The sequence below is a fragment of the Oryzias melastigma genome, linkage group LG3, assembly GCF_002922805.2.
Source record: "Oryzias melastigma strain HK-1 linkage group LG3, ASM292280v2, whole genome shotgun sequence".
NCBI classification, from domain to species: Eukaryota; Metazoa; Chordata; class Actinopteri; order Beloniformes; family Adrianichthyidae; genus Oryzias; species Oryzias melastigma.
The window spans coordinates 30,721,655-30,742,905 of record NC_050514.1 but is presented as its reverse complement, the minus strand read 5'-3'; the positions used below and the strand labels follow the sequence as shown (position 1 = coordinate 30,742,905).

Here is a 21,251-nt window from a genome sequence, read left to right as displayed (position 1 = left end):
CCAGTGCCCTAAAAATTTACCAGAATTTCCTGTGAAAAACAAGTCTGTCTTGATGCTCGCTAGATTGGCAAATATAACCCACAATGCATTGCGTTTGAACAATTTTTCATGTGAAAACAAAAGCAATTTCCTTTCATTTTTATAAATCATCCAAGTTTTCATCATTAAAACACAACAGATTCATAAATACATTTTTATAAAATATTTGTATTTATTAAGTTTTGACCTCTGAAAATCTGTGGCGTCCTATTTGCTGTTTAAAAATGGTGTCCAAATTGCTTTTAAGATTTTCTATTTCTGTTTTATTTTATTTCCACGAGAAAACAAATACATTAAAACATTAAAACAATACACGACATCTTATGTAAGGGAAATAAAAGGGAGCAGAATGAAGAAAAACTATATTTTCGGTTACATTCATACAGTCAACAAAAATAAAAGGTACATTTACCACTCTGTACACTTTATACACACAAGCAAGAGGTTATGCTGAGAGCCTATTAATGTTTTAGTAAAATATTAACACATGGTAGCAGAACACACAAATACTGGTTGGTTGTAAATTTCAGCAGGTCATGTGACCGTTTGGATCACTGTTGTCGTTCTGTTTCTCCTCTCTTTGATGAGCTGAGTGAAGACACCTGGTGGACGACTGACCAGGAGATTCAACCTTTTACCAAAAATTTACAAAGATCTAAACAAACTTAAATATCTTATTTATTTATTTAAAGCATTAACATTTTCCTTTGCAGCCACAAAAAGGGGATAAAAGAGCCGCATGAGGCTCCGGAGCTTCAGGTTGCAGACCGCTGGTCTGGTCCTACGATCTCCTGGACGTCATAGACCTGCAGGTTAGTGTGAACACTCGGATATTCTTGTTTTCTACTGATAGTTTATATGATTGTTTTTGTCTTCTTGGCGGTTTTAAAAATGTTTATATATTTGTCTAAAATGTAAAAATAGTCATAAAATACTGAATGAAATCATAATGTTATCTGTGAAAGAAAAGTGCTTTGCTGTGTTTTTAAGCCTAAAACACAAAATGCCTGTTATTTGACAAAAAAAAAATGTTTTTTTTAAGCTAAAATATATATATTTTTTAATCTGGAGATTTAAAATGAATCAAATCCTAACTGAACCAAACTGATTCAAAAACCTGTTAGTAGCTGTGTTTCCATTTACTAAACTGGATTTGCAATGACACATTTGGCAAATAGAAACGTCTGTTGTGAAAAGAACTCACATTTAAAAAAAAAAAAATGTTTGCGCTTGGAGGAGGTAGTATCAAACATATTTGACACATTTCACAAAATTGCAAAGGAAACACTTTGTTTTAATTAAATGAGTCATGTCACCGGAAACAATGCTAGAGGTTACCACAAGAGGTCCCACAGCGTCTGTGGAGCTACTGGGGACAATATTATTTAAAACTCAAATAAAACATATTGGAAAAAATGTTGATGCTTGGCTAAAAAAATAAAATGTCCAAAACTTTTTGCTATTCTAAAACAAAGGTAATTATTTAGAAAAACTGTGAGATCCGAAGGAGGAAGAAGGGTCGGGACTACAACAAAGATGAGCTAGAGGAGGTGCGGCGGCGGGAGACGATGAAAGAAGCCAAACGGCTGAAGGAGTTCCTGGAGGATTACTACGACAAGAGGGATGACCTGAAGTACTACAAGGTTAGCGCCTTTCAGAAATGACTCCGGGACCGGGAGAAGGAGATAATGCCGGGAGATTTTCTTTCGCCGGAAGATTCAGAGAATCCACCTGAATTTCTCGTGCGAATCATATTTTAAAATCACCAAATACGATTTCTTCATCTGTAGCCGCTCTACGGCTCGATTTAAGACGCCGACGTCTCCTTTGATAGATGATGATGAGCACTAGTGTTGAGGCAGAAATGTGAATATATCTGCTGTAAATCTAAATATTGTTCACATCCGTCGCCGTATTTTTGAATGACTTTATCGCTTGAGTTTGTTTATTCCCATAATTATGATTTAATGTCAAAATGATGTTTTTCGACATTTCAATAATTTCAATAACATTTTGTGGATTTGGTTAATGGAAACCAGCTCACCTGATGACTCAAAAGAATAAAGCAGAGGCTGTACCTTGATGGGTCTGGCCAGGTTGGGTCTGGTTTTCCGCAGGTACAGCAGACCGGCGATGGTTACGCCGTAGGACAGGTAGTTGATGAAGGACACATAGTTGATCAGGTTGTGTGTCTCTCCGATACACAGGATGACTATTGTGGCGATGCACTGAAGAGAATCAGAGGGTTAGAACCAGGTCCTGCTGTTTCCTGAAATAAAGGAGTAAAGGATCGGTACTTACACAGACCAGCAGGGCGGGGATGGGGGTACAGTTTTTTAGATGAATCATGGCCAGCAGGTACGGCAGGTGACCTTCTCTGGCTCCTGAGAAACACAATCTACAAACAAAAACGCATTTTACACAAAATTTCCCCAAATTTGTTTGAAAAAGCCAAAAAAAGTTGACCTGGAAGAGGTGAATAAATATCCGTTGATCCCTCCAAACGTGGAAAGGGCCACAGAGATCGGCATCACCCAGGAGAACCAGCCCAACAGCTTCTCTCCAAACGTCTGAAACGACACTCCTCAATGATCTCTTCGGTTTTTTAAATAGAATCCCTTTCTGGGACGTAAAAGAGAAGAATTGCTCACCACCGCCACAGCATTGGAGGCTAGGAGCTCCTCCGGGGTCATGGAGGAGAAGTAAGCGATGTTGGTCATGGTGTAGACGAGGGTCACCAGAGGGATGGAGATGTAGATGGCGCGGGGCAGGTTCCTAACGGAGAGAAATCGGGCAGAATTGAGGGACGTCCTTTTCTGCTGGTGCAGTTCTGCTCTTCTGGAAGTCGTACTTGCGTGGCTCCACCACCTCCTCTGTCACGTAATTGAGGAAGTTCCAGCCGCTGTAGGCAAAGGAGGCCTGGAGGAAGGCCAGGGCGATCTGCCCCACCGAGGCGTCCTGCTGGAATTCGAAGGCCACGCTCGGCACCAGGGCGTCGTAGTGGCCTGGAGGCGCACGAGAGGGGAACGTTTCTGACTTTTCCTATCTGTTTTTCTCAGTTTTACCCAAACTGAAACGTTTCGTACACCCCGGAGGGACGGAGGTTTACCTCTGAAGATCTGAACGAGGCCCACCACGATGATGAGCGCCAGAGCCAGAAGCTTCCCAACGGTGAAAATGTCCTGGATCCTCGTCGCCCAGCGCACACTGGAGCAGTTCACCCAGGTCAGGAACACTGAAAACACACACGGAAGAAACCACTTTGTTACCTCACAGAGGGGGATTGTTTTACCTTTGAGTGGAACTGAAGGTTTTATTCCATCCAGAGCTCTAAAACTTTCTCTGATACCAGTTAAGATGTCTGACCTTTTAGAAATATAAACCTGTTGAGATGCATGGATGAGTTTGCAGAAGAAGCTTTGTTAAAGGAACTTTCACCTAAATGCAGGACTGCACTGTAAGTGTGAGCGACGAGCTTCAGGAGACTTCTTTTTAATTCTTTATTGCACAATATTTCTCTCATTTTTTTCCAACAGTGAAACCAAATAAAAAATGACATCAAGTCATAATTATTTAGTTGATATAAACACTCCTGCCTCAACTAAAAATGAAAGGAAATGGTGTTTTTGGTGTTCTTAACACGTTCTTGTAGCATTTTTCTCATGATTGAGGACATTAATAAAATAATTTTAGATTAAAACTGCGTTTCTGAGTATTACTTTATTTAAATCGCATTGGATCAGGAGCAGATGAAAACTCAAGGTTTGAAAAAGCTCAGGTTTATGACGTCTTTTTTCTATTAGATCCATTAGCTTCTTCATTTTCTTCGTATCAGCTGACATCTAGCTCAAAACTGTATGGCTGGATAGCTTTGATATTGCTTGCTCTTTTTTTTTTTTTTGCTACGCTAACGTTAGCTTTAGCGTGTGAGGTGCTATAAGTTAGCAGGACAGAGTGTAAACAAAGGGCTGATGGGAAACTTAGTGGAGCTAACTTCTGCACCAACAGATGATCAACTGATGAATTCCTGCTGAAAATATGACATAAAAAGCGACACAAAATGTTTAATTTTGGCTAAAAATTGTATAATCATAATTCAAAGATTTTACAATAAAAAAATATAGTTAGGGGGTAACTTTAATCACGCAAGGGTGCTGTGGGTTTTTCAGTCATAAGCTGCGTTTCCATTACACAAATGTGCAAAAGTTTATTGAAATTCTAGAAATGTAAAAAAAACAATACTTTGATTTACAGCAGATTCATTCACATTTCTGTCACAGAACTAGCCCTCATCATCATCTATCAAAGCAGACGTTGGCGTCCATCACTGTGTGATGGAGTGGGACCTCTTGTGGTGGCCGCTGTGCAGTCACTGTTGGTCATGTGACACATTTAATTAGAAAAGTGTTTTTTTTTTTTTGCAGTTATGCAAAAAAATGTCAATTTTGATAAAACACCTCAAAAACCACTCCCTCCAAGCCTCCAAACTGTCTTTTTTGGGATAAATGTGAGTTTTTTCTAAATTGTTAAGTCATGACAAGTACATTGTGAAGTATTTCACAATATTTATACTAATATTTATACCAATAAAAGAAACAGAGGATTCAGATCAACATGAAAAATGTCTTTTTAAGACATTTAGAATGTGGAATTTTGATTAAAAACTTCAAAATCCCAATTAAAACACTACTGGGAACACTTTTATTGAATTAAAAAAATGTCATAGGGGAATTTAAATAAATGGAGGGTATTGTACACCATGAGGAAGAAAAATGCGTCTTTGTGAGAGGAGGGAAACCTGAAGCCCACCTGCTGAAGGTCAGTCTTTAGATTCATCTCAATGTGAGAGCAACTCAATACGGTTTATCTTTCCTGTGTTCCTACTCTCCTGAACATTCAAGATCTTTAATTCCTTTTATTCTGTTTTGTCACAAAGCACCCCCTCAAAAAAAAAAGTTGCTTCTCCAGCAAGGAGTTTCTAAGCGAACACTTTGTGAGTATTTATGACTGAGCTGCATAAACGGGCCGCGACCCCACAGCCGACGACCTTCAATTTTTCTATGTTTGTGAAAGCCGCGAGAACAAGGGCTGGCCGAAGTCCAAGCCGGGCCAGAGCCGGAGGCTCTACAGTTACACAGGAAAACAAGCCTGTGAGGATTAAAGCCCAGCAGAAAGTAGAGTACATGCAGTAACCAGCGGGAAAAGATCCGGACTGCAGACGTTCTCCAGGAGCTGATCCACACACACTCATTCATAATACATCAGTACATACACTTATATATGTATCTATAAAAACACCAAGACGTGTACATTTGTTTGCATATTGGAATTAATGCACATCAGGTGATGGGCGTTTGAGTAACAAGGGGGGGCGTGGCCTAAGATTGTCCTTTATCAAGGTGTGCATATTTATTAGACATTTTTAACTGACACTATTATTTTGCTTTCTGTTATTTTGAAAGGGTAAATTATAAAAATAAACATTTTTTTGTGACGTGTTAAAAGAATAAAGTAACGTATTACCTGGGGTGCCCAAACCTTCGATCCCTACTGCATAGATTGTCAGGAAAACACTGAGAAGCAATGCGTCAAATGTTTTTATGAGCCTGCATTCATCCCACCACATTTCAATGAGTTGTCTCATCGTTGTCGTGTTTTGTCATTGTTTTTAAGAGAATCCTGTTAAGGAACTACAAAGTAGCAGTTATGAGGATATCACAGCAACGCCGGGCGCGTGCTGCGTAACGAGACACAATGTAAGAAGCGTTTTCAGCTGTTTTAAAGTGAACATTCTAACTTACATGTGTCAAAGTCAATGTCCAGAGGCTGGTTAATAATTATTATATAATTATTGTAATTAATCCTTTTTGCACGTATTTCTAACTTGTATAATTTTGACAAAAAATATTTGTATGCAGAGTAAAATATCGAAAGTTATTAAATGTTTAAGTTGATTTATTCTGGAATAATATTCCCGGCTCCTTATTATTTATAATTATGCTAAAAAGTTGCGGTTTTAAAGTTTTAAAAATGGAAATTCTGCTAGCTATCTGGAGTATTTTGGCAATTACTAAGATGTTTTTAGGCTATTTTAGAGTTTAGCTAATATTTCGGCTACATGCTAGCTGTTTTGGCTAATTTAGGCTTTTTTTTTCTCTCGTTCTTTAGGCTAATTTGGCATTAAGCCAATATTTTAGCTTGCTATCAGCTTCAGTGTTTTTAGCTATCAATTTCAGCATCTTCATCGGCCAAATTCAGCTTACAGCATTCACACTACCATTATCTCAGGTAATGCTATATATGTCCTGTTCGGGTGTCATAAGGTGTGTCTTGGATCTTGACACGTGGTGCGATTGAGTTTGACCCCCCCGGTCAACTAATAAACAGTTTTTCTGTCTGATGAAATGACAATCACTGCTTTACATTTCTCTGTGGCTCACCGGTTGCTTCAGTCCTAATCTGTTTACACCCCGTGACCACCCCTCCACATCACTTTTTGACGCTTTGGGTGTTTTTGATGTACTGGCTGTTCCTATTAGGGCTGGGAATCTCAGGGTAACCCACGATACGATTCTCGATACATGACCCCACTATACTGATAGTATCTCAATATGGCAAACATTGAAATAATCTATATATTGCCTTGGTAATCTATGATTATTACTATTTTTAAAACAAATACATATTTTTATTTTCTTCAAAACCATTTTTTAGAATAAATTAAAACACAATATGTTCATTTAAGACCCTTTCCAAATTTAAAATAAAATAATCAATACATACTAATGTGTCTTTACAATGATAACATACAGTTTAAGGTAATACATAAACAAAGCTCCAGTTAAGAACCAAAATGCAGAGAATATCAAATGGCCTCTCTTCACAGAGCAAAAAATGTGGAAATAAAAATACACAATGCTCCATTTTAATAATTTATAAATTTCATGTCAGATAATTTATTATTACTATTATCCATGTTCATTTCCCCTCGTTTTATCCAAATTTCCTGCACTTTTCTTTAATAATCAACACTTTAATCAAGTGCTCCATGTCTGTACCGCTAGCATAAACATCTGTTGGATCGATAACGTCGCTACAAGTCTCATTTGTACCGTGTCCGGTACTGCATCCAGTATCGCGTCTCGAGGGTTGCAGACCCTTGATTTCACAAAACGACCAGCACGTCAAAAAAATGAGTTGGGGACACCCAAAGCTTCCAAAAGTGACGCAGAAGGGGCCTTAACCCAACGTGTGACGACTTGGGGTTGAGAACGTGTTGGACCTGGTCCAGTTGTTCCACTCAAAGCCCTGAGCCTGTTCAGACTGAGAAATCTTAGAGCAAACTGAAGCTCAGTCCGATTGGAAATGATAAGAAACCCAAATGTGTCCAGACTGAATAGACCCTTAGACCTCTAAGTCTTCAGCTGTTTCCATGACAAGCTAAGAACCGGAAGCTTCAGTTGTTGGCAGCTTCACATCCCACACAGAAATCCCAGCAGAGCTACAGTAGATGCTCTTTTCTGAGACGTACTGTTAATCATTTACAGAAGCGAAGACCGAAATAAATGCGATGAAAATAAGTTTTTTTTTCTTCATGCCTCTTCACATGTGAGTCGGCGTGTTCCTCTCTGCTCCCTTCCAGCCGGTCTGCAGAATCAGATTTTAGCTCTCGGACACACGAGCAGTGGGGCTGTGTGTGGGTGCGCAGACAAATATGGACCGAGGGTCATCCATCAACAGAGCAAGGTTCCCCTCCCACCACTGAAAACCGCTTCCGCTGGCGTGGGGGGCCGCACACACACGTGAATTGTTGGCAGGAGGTTTTGGTGGCACCGGGCAGAGCTTTCTCTGCTCTACAACACCGCTGTGTTTTATAGTCGGTTACTCTCGGGGTGCTACGCGCATTTCCGCTCTTGTGTTCCCGTGAAGCGCCCCCGCCGCCTCCCCCGACTTCTCCTCTGTGTCGGCCGTGACAGGAAGGAGGTGCCAGAGGCTTTGAGTGTGACAGTGCAGGTAAATCTGTGTCCTGCCATCACAGCTCCCATTGAGCACCGCGCCAGCACCGGAATACTAAACTAATTGCTGCTTTGGGCCTTAATGGATTCAGATCTAAACGTAGATTTATCAGGTCGCTCCGGCCTCAGAAACGCCCCCTCCTGGTCTGAGGGAGCCTCTTTGGAGCCACAGAATTTATTTGTCACCCTAAATGCGCTATAATCTCGAGGATTAGTCTGAGCATGTTGAAAGGAATGATGCAACCTGCTTGACCGTCTGTGCTAAACACTCTTCTGTGGACCGAATTTATCACTGAAACGTGACTTGGACTAGACAAGGACGGCTGTCCTTTACTTATCTCTGAGGGTAAATCCAGCCTAAGATTATCTTACACTACAAACTACTGTATTTGATTATTGCAAAGATTTATAATCTTAATTTAGACATCCCAAATACAGTATTTTCATTTATTTTTTCTCAAAATCAGCACAGTAGAGACATTTTTTTTGTTTCATTAAGAGTTAGTTAGGTAATTATAATTAAAATGAGTCAACATCATTTTTCTCCAAACTTTTGACCATAAAAAACTTGATTTAAGACTCAAAAAAACAAAATTTTACTGTAATTTTTGGTTTAATTTTAAGGATGTTATTTTAAAGTTCATTAAATGTTGTCGACTTAGATTCATTGTCATTATGAAAACTAAAGATTAGATTATTTTAGGATTCAGAGCTAGTTTTGGATATTTTTGGAGATTTCTTATGAAGGACCAACTTGTACTAAAACTAAGATGTACTTTTTAATTTGACTTTTAGATGAAATTTAGAAATATATTTATATTATTTTGTTACTTCTGTTTTTACTTATTTGATCCTTTTATTCATTTTTTTGTGGTTTATACCTGTCTATTGAGATTTTTTAAATGTATTTACTTATTTACGATAGATAAAGTTTGATTTGATTGTGTGAAAGCTTAGTAAGAATTCCCATAGTGATTCTCCTGCTCCTTTCTGTATGTTTTTTGGCACATAAAAACTCAATCACACTTTCAACGATTTCAGTAATCTTGGTATCAAAACATTCATCTTGTTCAGACATTACTGCTTGTATTTTTGGTATTTATAAACTTTATAGTTTTTGAAATATTGAGTAAAATATGCCCCATAGGAAAGAACGAGAAAGTCTTCAAATTTCAAAATTTTAAGAAGATTAGCAACACGCCTTTAAATATATTCATGGGCTGTTTTCATCTTATACCAATTTTCAAAACAATGAGTTTACCTAATATTTTAACAATATGCTAACGTTTTAGTTATTTTGTGATCTACTAGGGCTTTTTGGGCTAATTTAGAGCTTAGCTTCTATTTTAGCGACAGACTAACGTTTTTGACTAATTTAGTTTACTGAAGAATTTTAGGTTATTTTTTAATTTAGCAAGTAATTAAGCAATGTGCTAGCTTTTTTGGCTAATTTGGCGTTCAGGTCATATTTAAGCAACATACTAAATATTTTTGTTAAATTGGCATGTATTTTAAGCAATTCTACTACAATTTTTTACAGAAATGTAGGTCAACTTCAGCGCTCTTTCATAGTTCTTTAAGAAAATTTCCAGTTCTTTAGCAAATTTAACATTTTGGAAATAGCTTTTGCATTTTCAGCAAATCCCTTCAGAAATTAAAATAAAAAATTGCTTAACCATTTTCAGCAAAAATCATTCACACTAATATTATCGCAGGTGATGCACCTTTTCTAGTTTGAAGATGGTTTTGTTATTTGTTTGAATTTAGGTCTGAAATGAAGCATTTCTGCTTATTACACTAGTTTTTGTCACTGTAATTAAAATTAACAGCATTTACAAAACTAACAAAACTCGTTGTACTGTATAACATTCATTTTGCAGTAATCCTTGGTTTTTCTAAAAGTTTATTTTTCTCTTTTGAATGTCTGAGCAGAACTTCTTGTTTCTAGACTTTTATATTTATTCTAAGGTTCCTTGTTAAGTAAAAACAACTTCCTGCATGGACTGATCATTTTACCACTTTTCTTTTAAAGTGATTTTCCTGTTTTTAGGCTGCCTCTTTTTGCAGAATTCGTTGATAACTTTCCAGAGGTACCAGTCTGGGTCCTGACAAAGACGCCTCAGTCAGAGACCAAATAGGTTTCCTCTCCCTCTCAATATCATTTTCAAAAAGAATCTGAGAAAGTGAACCAAGACCTAAACTGAATCACTCGTCACGGCCAAACTGAATTAGAGAACAACCCCGGCATTTATTCTGAGCGCTCAAACTGTACAGACGTTAAATCTCGTGGCTCACAGGAAGGACAGTCGTCTTAAAAACATACTCAAAAAGAGAGAAAACCACAACAAACTAAAAGTTTTACTTTAGTCTCCTCAAGCTACTCTGAAAGCAATCACAGAATCTTTGAGGGAACCGTGATCAGGAATTCTGCAGTCACTATTTTACTTAGTTTCAAGTTCATTTTCTGAACTGTGTTTTCCAGGATTACAGCAGAGAAAACAAACATTTCTGACACGTTCTGCAGTGTAACAAAGTAACTCTCATGTATCAGGTCTGCCCGCCTCCACCGAGCTTCAGGCCTATTCTTAGAAGAACAGTCAGCCCTCGACTGGACCTGTCTGGTTTTCACCAACACTCTCATGGATGACTTGTGACTGTCATGCAGGGAGCGGGGGGGCGCATATTCAGGCTGACTCACATTCATAGATCCTTCAGGAAGAACTTTACGTGACCTCAGAGAAACAAACTTCAGCCATGAAAGAAAAACTATCAAACCACTGATAGTTCAGGTATTTAAGTTTATACTGAAACCAGTTTTAATGTGCGGTCCTCAAAATGCTCAACAGAAAATTACGGTTCTAAGGTTAACAAATGTTATTAGAGTTACGACGCAGGAAAGGAAAAAGTGAAGTGAATTATGTAATAACCAAGAATTAACTATTTATCCAATTTTCCTTTGTTTAAGAATGTCAGACAGAATATTAGGACCATGAAATAAGAAGAATATAAATAAATGAGAAAAAAGTCATGTTGTTAAGAAAAAGAAGTCAACATTTTATTAAAAATAAAGCTGAAAAATTATAACAAAAAGATAAAATTTTAAAAAGAATTGATTTGTGAAGTTATTTTATAGACAAGTTAAAAATGTATGAGAATAAAAACGTAAAATTATGAAAAAGCTGCAATTTTACGAGAATACATTTGTAAAGTTATTAAAATAACTTAAAATTTTACTAGAAAAAAAGACAAAGTTATAAAAAAAGTATATAATTTACTTGAATTTAGTTATAAAGTTATGAAAAAAAGCAAAAATTTTAAAGAGAATAAACTTGTAAAGCTATTTTAAAAATATGTTAATTTTAGAATAATTAATTTGATAAGTTAAAAAATTTGACTAATAAGTGTAAAAAGTTATGGGAAAAAAGTTAAAATTTCAAAAAAATTGTCATATATTGATTGTAAAAAAGCCAAGTTATGAAGAGTCAAAATGAAAAAAATTTTTTTTACAATAATTAAATACTAAAGGAATAATACAGAAGTCGAAATTTTATTAAAGTCCTAAATTATTATAAATAAGTGAAAGTTTTACAGGAATAAACTCATAAACGTGTGACAAAAAGTTAACATTTTGCAAGAGTAAAATCCTAAATTTATAACTTAAAAAATATAATTTTAAAAGGGATAAATCGTGCTAATCATGGGGTCTGAAAAGCTTCTAAACATAGTAACTGTGTTTTGTTTAGTCATGTTATCTGTTTTGAGCTGGAAGTCTGAGCATGTCAGTGACCTCATCGTCTGACATATAAAAACAGTTTACAGAAGTCAGTGGCCTTGTGGTAGAGTGTCTGCCCTGAGATTGGAAGGTCATAGGTTCAAATCCCGGCCAAGTCATACCAGACTCTGAAAATGGGACCCAGTGCGTCCCTGGTCAAATGTGGAGAGCAAATTTCACTCAATTAGGTGTGGGACTTTAAACAAAGATTTAAAACTTTCTAATCACACATTGGTGCATTTTGAATATTCATTCAGTCCAAAAGTCTCATTTTCTAAGCCATGGAGCTCTTTTCTCTGCTGATTATAACCACTAAAATACAATTGTGGCTTTAGGTTTGAAATTGAGACCAATGAATGATGGGAAGTGACCAACACAGACACCCTACATGCAGCAACAGAACAACTGATGCTAAAGGTGTCCACGCACTTCCTGTTCCACTGGGGCTCAGTAACCAAACAATGCACAATAGCAAACACAAACCATCCCATCAGCTGTGTCTACAAAGACTGGCACCATTGTGTAGTCTGACACAAACCACAGGAGAACGACCCAAAACTCCGACAGAAACAGGACCTGACTGACCAGCTGGCGGCCGAAACGTTCTGATGCCAGAAATAGCCGGTTGACCGGCTCAGCCTGTGAATGTTGAGCATGGCACGCCGTCGTGCAAACGCCCGTCCCGCCTCCGTCCTTCCACCCGTTTAGCTTTCTCCATCCGGTTCAGACAGGACCGGGCGGCTGATCCGACACATGCTCCTTATGTTTGTGCCGCTGGCTGTTCGCAGGGCGCCGCGCTCATGTGCTTATCAGATTAGAGGCCTGAAATGTAGCACAGCCTTTCATTAGGAATTATAAAACCCCAGCCATCGGCACGCTGTGAGCTGAGGTCCTGAGACGGCAGAGTAACTGCATTTTAATGAAGTTTAGTTAATAATAAACTAGAGTTTGGAAGATTGAAAGCATTTTTTGTGTTTTACTCTCCAAGTTTGACATAATTTAGGTTTATAATTTTGCATTAGCCTGATTCAAAGATCAGTCTCTATGATTCTACGCTTCTAAAAAAGTACAACAGCCTGAGCAGAACACAGAGGTGTCAAAGTATTTTCAAATGTCCATTTTTTGACCCACTTATCATGTTTAACAAAGAATTCTGATGAAAAGACATGGACATACCAGTGTTGTGGGACTCAAATCAAAGCATTTTTTGTGTTACGTTCTACAGCGGACGTTAACTTGCATTGGTGATATATTGAAGTAACACCACAACTATGGAGGCAGAGATCATCCCCCACTGATGACATCACAAAGTGGTCATCATCCTCTCCCTCCCTCTCACTCATGGTGCAGAAAGGCACAAATATAACCTGATAAAATAATCAGAGTAAAACAGTCAGACAACAAAACGCATAGCAAAGAAAACTGAATGATTTCATTTGTTTTTGCTAAACAGCACACATTTTATTTTTATTTCCAGGTTTTGTTTGTTTTGTTCATGTTTGGAAACTTTAACGGGATATATTTTATGAACATCAAGTGTATTTTTTTGTACATAAAATGACGTAAAAGTAAATAAATTTGAGTATATATATTTTTTTAGCATTTAGTTTATTTCTAACTTATATCATTTTGACAAAATATATCTTTATGGAGAGTAAAATATTGAAAGTTATTTAAATTGACCTCCATAAATGGGGCTTTAAAAGTGCTCCCTGTCAATTACTGCCAAATTTTTGACAAATTAAAAAATAAACGTTTTTAATTCATGAAAATATAGTCAAAAACTATCTGTGTGCTGCCCCCATAGGTTGAAACGATGTATTGCCGCTGCATTTTCTGATTGGTCAACTGGAGAAATCTCAGAAGTTTGACGTCATCAGGCTCTGCTGCTCCTGTATAAAAGCTCCGCCCAAATTTGACTCTGTAACCGTCGTCGTTATCGTGTTACTTTAGCATAGCTTGTAGCTGTATTGCCTTCGGTTTTCAAAAATCTACTGGCGTGCACAACTTTCTAGTGAGCTTGGAAGTTTGGCAACAAACTCTGTCCTGGTGATGAATTTTAATAAAGATTTCACTCGGAATTATTTGCTGAATACATTAGCCTTTATTAGCTTATTATGCTAGCGTCCTCTTACTACTGACACACTGGTCCCCTTCGTTGTGGACCATGAGCGCCTCCCTCAGGAGAAGGTGGAGGAGAAAGAAGAGCACCATGAATTTGCTTGGATAAAAGCAACTTGTATTTGTGATACACTTGCAGTGCTTACTATTTTGATTATTTAATAAAGTGAATTTGACCATTTGATTACAATGACAGATGTTTTAAAATTCAAGTCGTTTTTTTTCCAAATCATACTCATTAAAATAAAGTGAAAAATTGTTCTCATACAGTCTTGGAATACGTATTGCCAGACACCCCTATTGTATTTAACTGTGTTTTCTGCCCTGTAGTTCATCATCGTTCCACTGGGGGCACTAGAAGGGGCTTTTCCGGCCTAATTCTAAATGGCTGCTTCAATGAAACCTCAAAAAAACCCTTTTGGCGGGAAACGTTTTCAAAACTTTATGGTGAGAATAACTTCTCTACTATTGTTTCATTTTTTAAATGACTACTTGGTGCATTAAAAGAAAGCAACATTTTTTAATGATGAATTTTTTAGTTACAGCATGCTAAAAATGTTAGATGGTGGATAAATAAGGTACTTTTGTATCTTTTTGAAACATTGTTGTGAGCAAAAATGTACCAAATCACCCATCATATTTGATACTATCTATGTCTCATAAAAAATGATATGAATTCCCTTATGGATTTCATCAAAGGCTTTTTTAAAACATCTTAATAATTTTCTTTGATGTAGAGGGCTTTAGGGAGTTAAAACAATCCATCCCAGTTCATGGGAGTTCATTCATGTGACAGCAACAAGCTCATTCGCTGTGGTCTCGGGGGAAACCCCTGTAGGATCGATTCAGAAACAACCGCAGCTCTGAATCCAAACATCCCCGACAGAGACCCAGAAGGCTTTGCACTCACAGACACAGATGGCGGCGAGCAGCTTGATGGCGATGAATGGAGGCACACAGTTCTGGAAGGCCGGCTGTAGGACGTAATTGGAGAAGGTGAGGGCGATGACGGCCAGCGTTGTTGGATACATGATGAGGACAGCACTCCATAACAACAGGAAGCTAAAGGACCAGGAGAAAAACAGAGACGTATCTGTTCCAGTCACAACGTTCTCTGTGTAGAACGTTTGTTTTAGGAAGGCTATTTTTTAATAAACATTTTGTCTCTAAACTCTTTGACTTGTGAACTTCTAACAAAAGTTCTGCAAAGAATTACATTGAAGCAGTTGTGGTTGAGCGTTTGATCAAGGACATCAGCTCTAAGAAGCAGAGGCTCCAACTATGAGAACATAATTCTGCAATAGTGTTTTGATGTTTTTGATAACCAACCAACAAAGAAAACTAGATTATAGTATCCTTGTAAAAAAAAAAAAAGTATACCAAAAGTATTCTATTTCCCCCCCAAAACTTTTACAATCGATATATTTAATGGATTCAGAGTGGCATGCATGTATAAGTGTAAGCATGTCTATTTATTTTGTCTATAAATAATAATTTTCTTTCATTTACAATCAATTTACAGATCATCTCAAATACGTTAAATCAATGTTGTTGTCTATTTTTTCTGTTTTTTTTTAACTAAATAAACAAATCAATAAAAACACAATTTATAAACTTTTTTTAAGAGAAGCCATATTATATTTTACACAGCTACTATTTATCTATTTTTTAAAGAAAAGTTGTAACAAGTCAGTTTGATTTGCTAAGTGTTGATTTTTAGAGTATTTAAAGTCTTGCATTATAATTTTATCTTCTATTCAGGGACAAATATTTTCTCCAGTCACACTAGTTAAAAGCTGTGATGCAGCTGAATCTGCCCGTTCTGAAAGGCCTCGTCATCTGAAACAACACTAACCCATGTGTTCTCTTTTGGGGTCCAGATGACCCCCACCCTTACACTGACGTGTTATTCGTCCCATGACAAACGCGGACAAGATTTTATGTCTGCCATGGACACCAGTGAAAACCAAGAATCATTGAAAAAAAAATAAAGTTCAGTGCGCTGTCTTGTGATGACCTCACTCCCAACGCTAACACGCCTAGGATAGAACAAGAGCTAAAACTGCACAAAAACATGATTGTAACCTTGCTGAAACTGGCAAACCATCAACATTTGACCTGTAAAATAAAGGACTTTTCAAAGTGAAAACTGGAGGACTTTCCCACTTCCATGAAAAGTTTTTGACTTGTTCTTTCTGACGACGTAAGACATTCATTAACACAATAAGGCAAAAATTACATTTTTTTTTGTATTTTGGTATATAACCTGTTATTAACCAGGAGCAGATGAAAAAATGCCATTTTAAAAAGATTGTATGGGTGACGTAAAAAATATGTAAGCTCCCTGCTCTGCTTCATTCTGATCATCCACTTGCAGACAAATAGATCCATGAATGTCTTTGTTTTCCTCGTCTGAGCTGGTGTTTGGCTAAAACTGTAGAGCTGGAAAGCTCCAAGCTAGCGGTAGAGTGTGTAAACAGATAGGTGACGGGAAGGGGGGGCGGGGTTGCTCCACACCAACAGTCCCGCACACAACTCAGAGGTGAATTTAATGAACTCCTGCTGCTCTGGCCCAAAAAACAAAACGGATATTTTGTTGATTATGATGGAAGTCTAATGTCTTATTGCGAAGCAGATTTTGGTATTTTCACACGTTTGTTTCCATTTATTTATTTATTTATTATTTTTTAATGCATTTGAAGGCCATTGGGTGTGAAAGATCCAGAAGAGACACAAGAAAAAATGCAACTGGTCTGTGATCATGTGTCATATTAGATTATGGTGGAACACATCTGAGAAGGTCAGGAGAGGCCTGCAGAAATAACTGATTTCAGGGAGGAAATCCACTTTTAGCAACAGTGGACTTTAAAAGAAAGTCAATCTTTTTGAGAAAAAGTATAAACATTGACTTTTTATTGTATTATCACAAAACAGCCAAAAACTAAAGAATTAGAAGTTAAAAATAGATGATTTTTTTTAATAAATCTGTAGGCAAACTTTTTATTTCTCAAAAAATTGTTTATAAGCTTATAATTTAAGTCTAAAAAGCTTATTTAGGAATCAATTTACTTTGGTCTTTTAAGGGATTTTTAAAACGAGAGCTTTCACTTAAATCAGATAAAACAAATATCAAAATAAAAGCCCAACTTACCCCACTAGACCTCCAAATATTTCTGTCACATAGGAATAGTCTCCTCCGGACTTTGGGATTGTGACTCCCAGTTCGGCGTAACACAGGGACCCCAGGGCGCAGATGCCCCCCCCACACACCCAGACGATGAGCGACAGCCCCACGGAGCCCGCATGCTCCAGTACTCCTTTAGGGGAGATGAATATCCCAGAGCCAATGATGTTACCTTCAGAGAAAACACAGCATACGTGGATCTGTAAAGATCTCATCCGAAACCTTGTTCTGATGAGAAAAATCACTGAAAAAGAAATCAAACTGTTTTATGTTTTCAGATGGATGAGAAAAAAACTCAAAAATAAAACATAACAAGACATATACTTTACAAAATGTTCACATCAGAAGTCAGGTAAATGAAAATTTGAATAATTTTAATGTGCAAAATTAATGTTCATTGGATACTAGCTGCTTGCAAATTTTGGTGAGTTTTTGAGTATGTGAAGGGGGTGACATTTTTGCGGAAAAAACCATCTGGTCCACGACTGCTGCAGGACATAATAAAATATGAGACAATACAGTACATACAGTAATGAGTGTTAAGGTCACAAGTGTAAAGTGTCCATGTGCTACAAAGCTTTGAAAGAGCATAAAGTGATGATATTGTGAAAATTTCTACTTGTGCAAAATCTTGGAAAAATGAGAATGTCAAGCATGAAAGGTCAGAGGTGCATTTATTACATGAATTTATAACAGTAACTGAAAACATTCAAAGCAAATTTAAGGAAAAAAAACATAATAATCATATAAACTCAAACATATAGACACTGATTTTTTTGTAGAACTCTTCACAATAAATAAACCTGATTTCTCAAAATCTTTGGTCTTCCATTCATTCTAAGAAATCCGCAGACGCCGTTCCTTATAGCAATCGTCTTAAAAACATTGGCTGGTGGCTCCTCCCACATGCAGCTACAGTGTCAAACACATTTCTGACAGGCGGCGAATCGCGTTCGAACCTTAATGCTGCGTACACATCAAACGGGATTCGCACAACAAATTCACTAGACCCGCCCCTCTTTTGCTGCAACGTGAATTCACTGCTTGCTGCTTCCCTAAACTTGACGCTGTGGCCGCATGTGGGAGGAGCTACCAGCTAATGTTTTTAGCATGATTGCTACATGGATGCTATGGATATCTCACTTACAATGTATGGATGACACGGATGATGTTAAGAAATCAGGTTTATTTATTGTAAATAATTCTATATACGTCTACACGTCTACATGTCTGAGTTCGTGGGATCATTCTGACAGCCGCTTCTGCAGTGTTTCTGTGTCTCTGTGACTGAGTTTGATGACTCAATGTCTCACATTAATACGAGAGGGGAAAAATAACAAGAAAAATTAAATCAGGAGATTTTTTTTTTTCCATTTTTGTCTCGATGAAACTGAGAAAAATATCAGAAAGTTCAGGAGGCCGGAGCCGGCAGCCTCCGCACCCCGCAGCATCTCTCTGTCGGCATATCGAGCGAGCTCCGCTGGACGCCGGGAGGCTGGCTGCAGCCAGAGAGCCGCCGCAGGTGCAAAAGGCTGGTGATCTGTCCAGAGAGTATCCCACCTTTGCTCTCTGGTAACCCCACGGCCCCAGCAGATTAAGGAAACACATGGAAGTCAAGAAATTGCGCTGCGGGATTTCAGATTGCCTCAATTAACATCTGTACCGTTGACTAAACATTGAATCTTGCTGGCTGTTGTGCGAATCACGTTAGGTGTGAATGCAGCATAAGAGTTAAGTTTCACTAAAACCAGTTATGAATTGATATAATTTAGATGATACACAATTTGGTTTAAAATCTGATCCTACATTATGTGATTATTCTGTTAAATTTAATTGCTCTTTTCGTATAACCAGAGATCCAAATTTAAGGTGAAATGAACTGGAAGCTATTTTGGGGGGTTAAAAAGAAGAAAAACTAATTTCATGAAACCATTTTTTTCTGAGTGAAAATTGACTGAAATCAATGTATTTTTAAACTTAACCTAAAAAAATTGAGAAATGAATGCTCATAATCCCACCAGTAGCAACCAGCATGAAATAAAGCGCGGTCTGACAGCGCGGTGTCATCTATGGCTGTGTGACCCCAAATGATTGCAAACAAAGACATGCTGATCCCTGATCCACTTGGCTAATGCTTGTTCCTAACAGGCCACTACGGTTTAAGTTCTAATTTAGGAAGGGAATCATGTCATCCCGACCTGCAAGAGCAAAGCTACACATGCCTGATGTTTCCTATTATTATTGTTTCTGTTTGTTTATGAGGGAAACTATACAAAATGTGACTCTGTTGGTGGTAAACGCGGTTGTGGCTGAAAGCCCGTGATGCTCTGAACGCTCCCTAATGATGCAGAACGAGGGAGAGATTCCAAGTGGAGCGTTTATCCCTGTCTGGTTGGATCGCGGAGGATGTGTTGAGCCGTTACATAATCTTGTTTTGTTATGTCAAAGTTTGGCGCAGCGGCTGAACACATGAATCAGAAAGCCATCGATGCTGTCCGCCTCTCTGTACCAGAACTGTGAACTTCTTTCAGAATCGCCACATTTTATTTTAATGCACGCCCACAATCCACCTGCTGATGACCGCTCCAGAAACAAGCCTGGAAATCAACCAAACTCATCTATTAGTTCGTTTTTTTTTTTTTTTGCATGCTCTCTATAATAATCTATGTATAGACTTAGGAATCAAACCTTTTTAAATAACCAAATCCAAAAGTTTAAGCTGTAAAAACAGAGAAGAAGCATGAAAATGTTTGACTGTAAGTGTTGCTGCGGCTGCATGAACATACTGTAAACACATGAGGTGCAGCTGCAGCTCAGGAAAACCTGGGGGGTCATTGGTTTGATGGCCTCCAAAGTCAACATGTCCAATTGTTTGAAAAGACACCAAATGATTGATGGGAAACCAGCGTCGAGCTGCTGCAGGATCTGAGGAAGGTTAAGAAACTGGAATCTCTTCAAACACAAAGTGAAATCCCACAGATTTTATTTCAATGCAATAACTGTGTCCTTTATTATACATGAATAACTTCCTCTTATGGTCCAAAATCATTCTTTATGATAAATTTGTCGCTCAAATTGGGAATGCATAAATGTGTGGCTGTCTGTCTTCGTGTGGTCATGCAGGCGACCTTCATTCAGGGCGTGTTCTGCCCTCGCCATAACTGGAAGAAGACGAAGCGACCCCTGTCACTCAACAGAACCATGAAGTGGGTAGACTCTAAACCTTTAAATTGATGTGAAAATAATAGAAGATTGTGGAAATATTAGTGTAGTGAATTCATGCAAAAAGTGGAAAAAAATTGTTTTTTCCCCCATCTATTTAAAAACTAACTGATCCACTTTTAGGGATATTTAAGACAAAAAAATATTGTTCAGTTTAGAACTAACACCTTCATGAAACATATTTTTTTCCTGGTATGAAATTTTAGAAAATGTCTGTCATTGAAGTCTCACTCCGATCATCTTTTGATCTGTTGTAAAAGCGTTCCCGGTGGTCTATTAGGGTGCATTCAGACTGTTTAAGTCGGTTGGTCCGGACCGAGTCCGCTTAACTTGGTCTGATTGAGTCCTAAACCTTGAGTTTGATCTGTGTTCAGACAATCGTCAGGGGGGCTTTCCTGTTCTGGACCAAAGCTCTAAAGCAAAACTATACGACTTTTTTTTTTCCTTTGACAAAAAATCTCTTCAGTCATTGGCCAGGATTTACGAGGGTGGGGCAAAGCAATTTTGAACATCTAAATCAACACCAGCTCCTGAGAAGCTGACCACCAAGAAAGCAGCGTAAGAAGCCATGTGTATCGTGTTAAAATTGTTTAAATGAGACTGCAATCCTCACACCACATTTCAATAATTTCCTGTCTCATCATTGATCCACATTTGTCAGCGGCTCTCTGTTTACATCCAAAAACGCCCAGCAACAGTGGTTGTTTTGGTCCAGTTGTTCCTCTTCAAGCTTGGAGTCTATTCAGACTGAGGAAACTCAGCAAACCGGAGCTCAAACGATAGGTCCGAAAGCGATCCCTGGTCCCCTAAAAGGGTTCGCTCGGGTGCATTTAAACTGAAAATTTGCTCCAGATTATCGGGGGAATCAAACTCTGGTTCACTTTAAGTGGACCAAATG

General features: G+C 37.9%; 1 protein-coding gene and 1 long non-coding RNA gene across 5 annotated transcripts in view; one reads left to right on the top strand and one right to left on the bottom strand.

Moving 5' to 3' along the window:
• Positions 1-21,251, bottom strand: part of slc7a10a (solute carrier family 7 member 10a) — a 43,034-nt gene that overhangs the window by 2,125 nt on the left and 19,658 nt on the right. For both annotated transcript variants that reach the window (XM_024295248.2, XM_024295247.2), the window contains exons 3-10: positions 17,099-17,303; positions 14,858-15,009; positions 3,149-3,274; positions 2,891-3,044; positions 2,691-2,814; positions 2,506-2,609; positions 2,341-2,437; positions 2,118-2,267 (exon numbers count right to left, since the gene is read on the bottom strand). In XM_024295248.2, coding sequence (XP_024151016.1) covers positions 2,118-2,267; positions 2,341-2,437; positions 2,506-2,609; positions 2,691-2,814; positions 2,891-3,044; positions 3,149-3,274; positions 14,858-15,009; positions 17,099-17,303 — 1,112 coding nt within the window. The remainder of the gene's footprint in view (positions 1-2,117; positions 2,268-2,340; positions 2,438-2,505; positions 2,610-2,690; positions 2,815-2,890; positions 3,045-3,148; positions 3,275-14,857; positions 15,010-17,098; positions 17,304-21,251) is intronic.
• On the top strand, positions 590-15,321 carry LOC112160605. 3 transcript variants are annotated; one of them, XR_002921705.2, is made up of 5 exons: positions 590-851; positions 1,527-1,682; positions 3,099-3,264; positions 14,278-14,394; positions 14,786-15,321. It is a non-coding gene; the product is annotated as an uncharacterized LOC112160605 (long non-coding RNA). The 3 variants fall into 3 exon arrangements; XR_002921706.2 differs by having other exon boundaries at positions 1,515-1,682; XR_002921707.2 differs by lacking the exon at positions 1,527-1,682.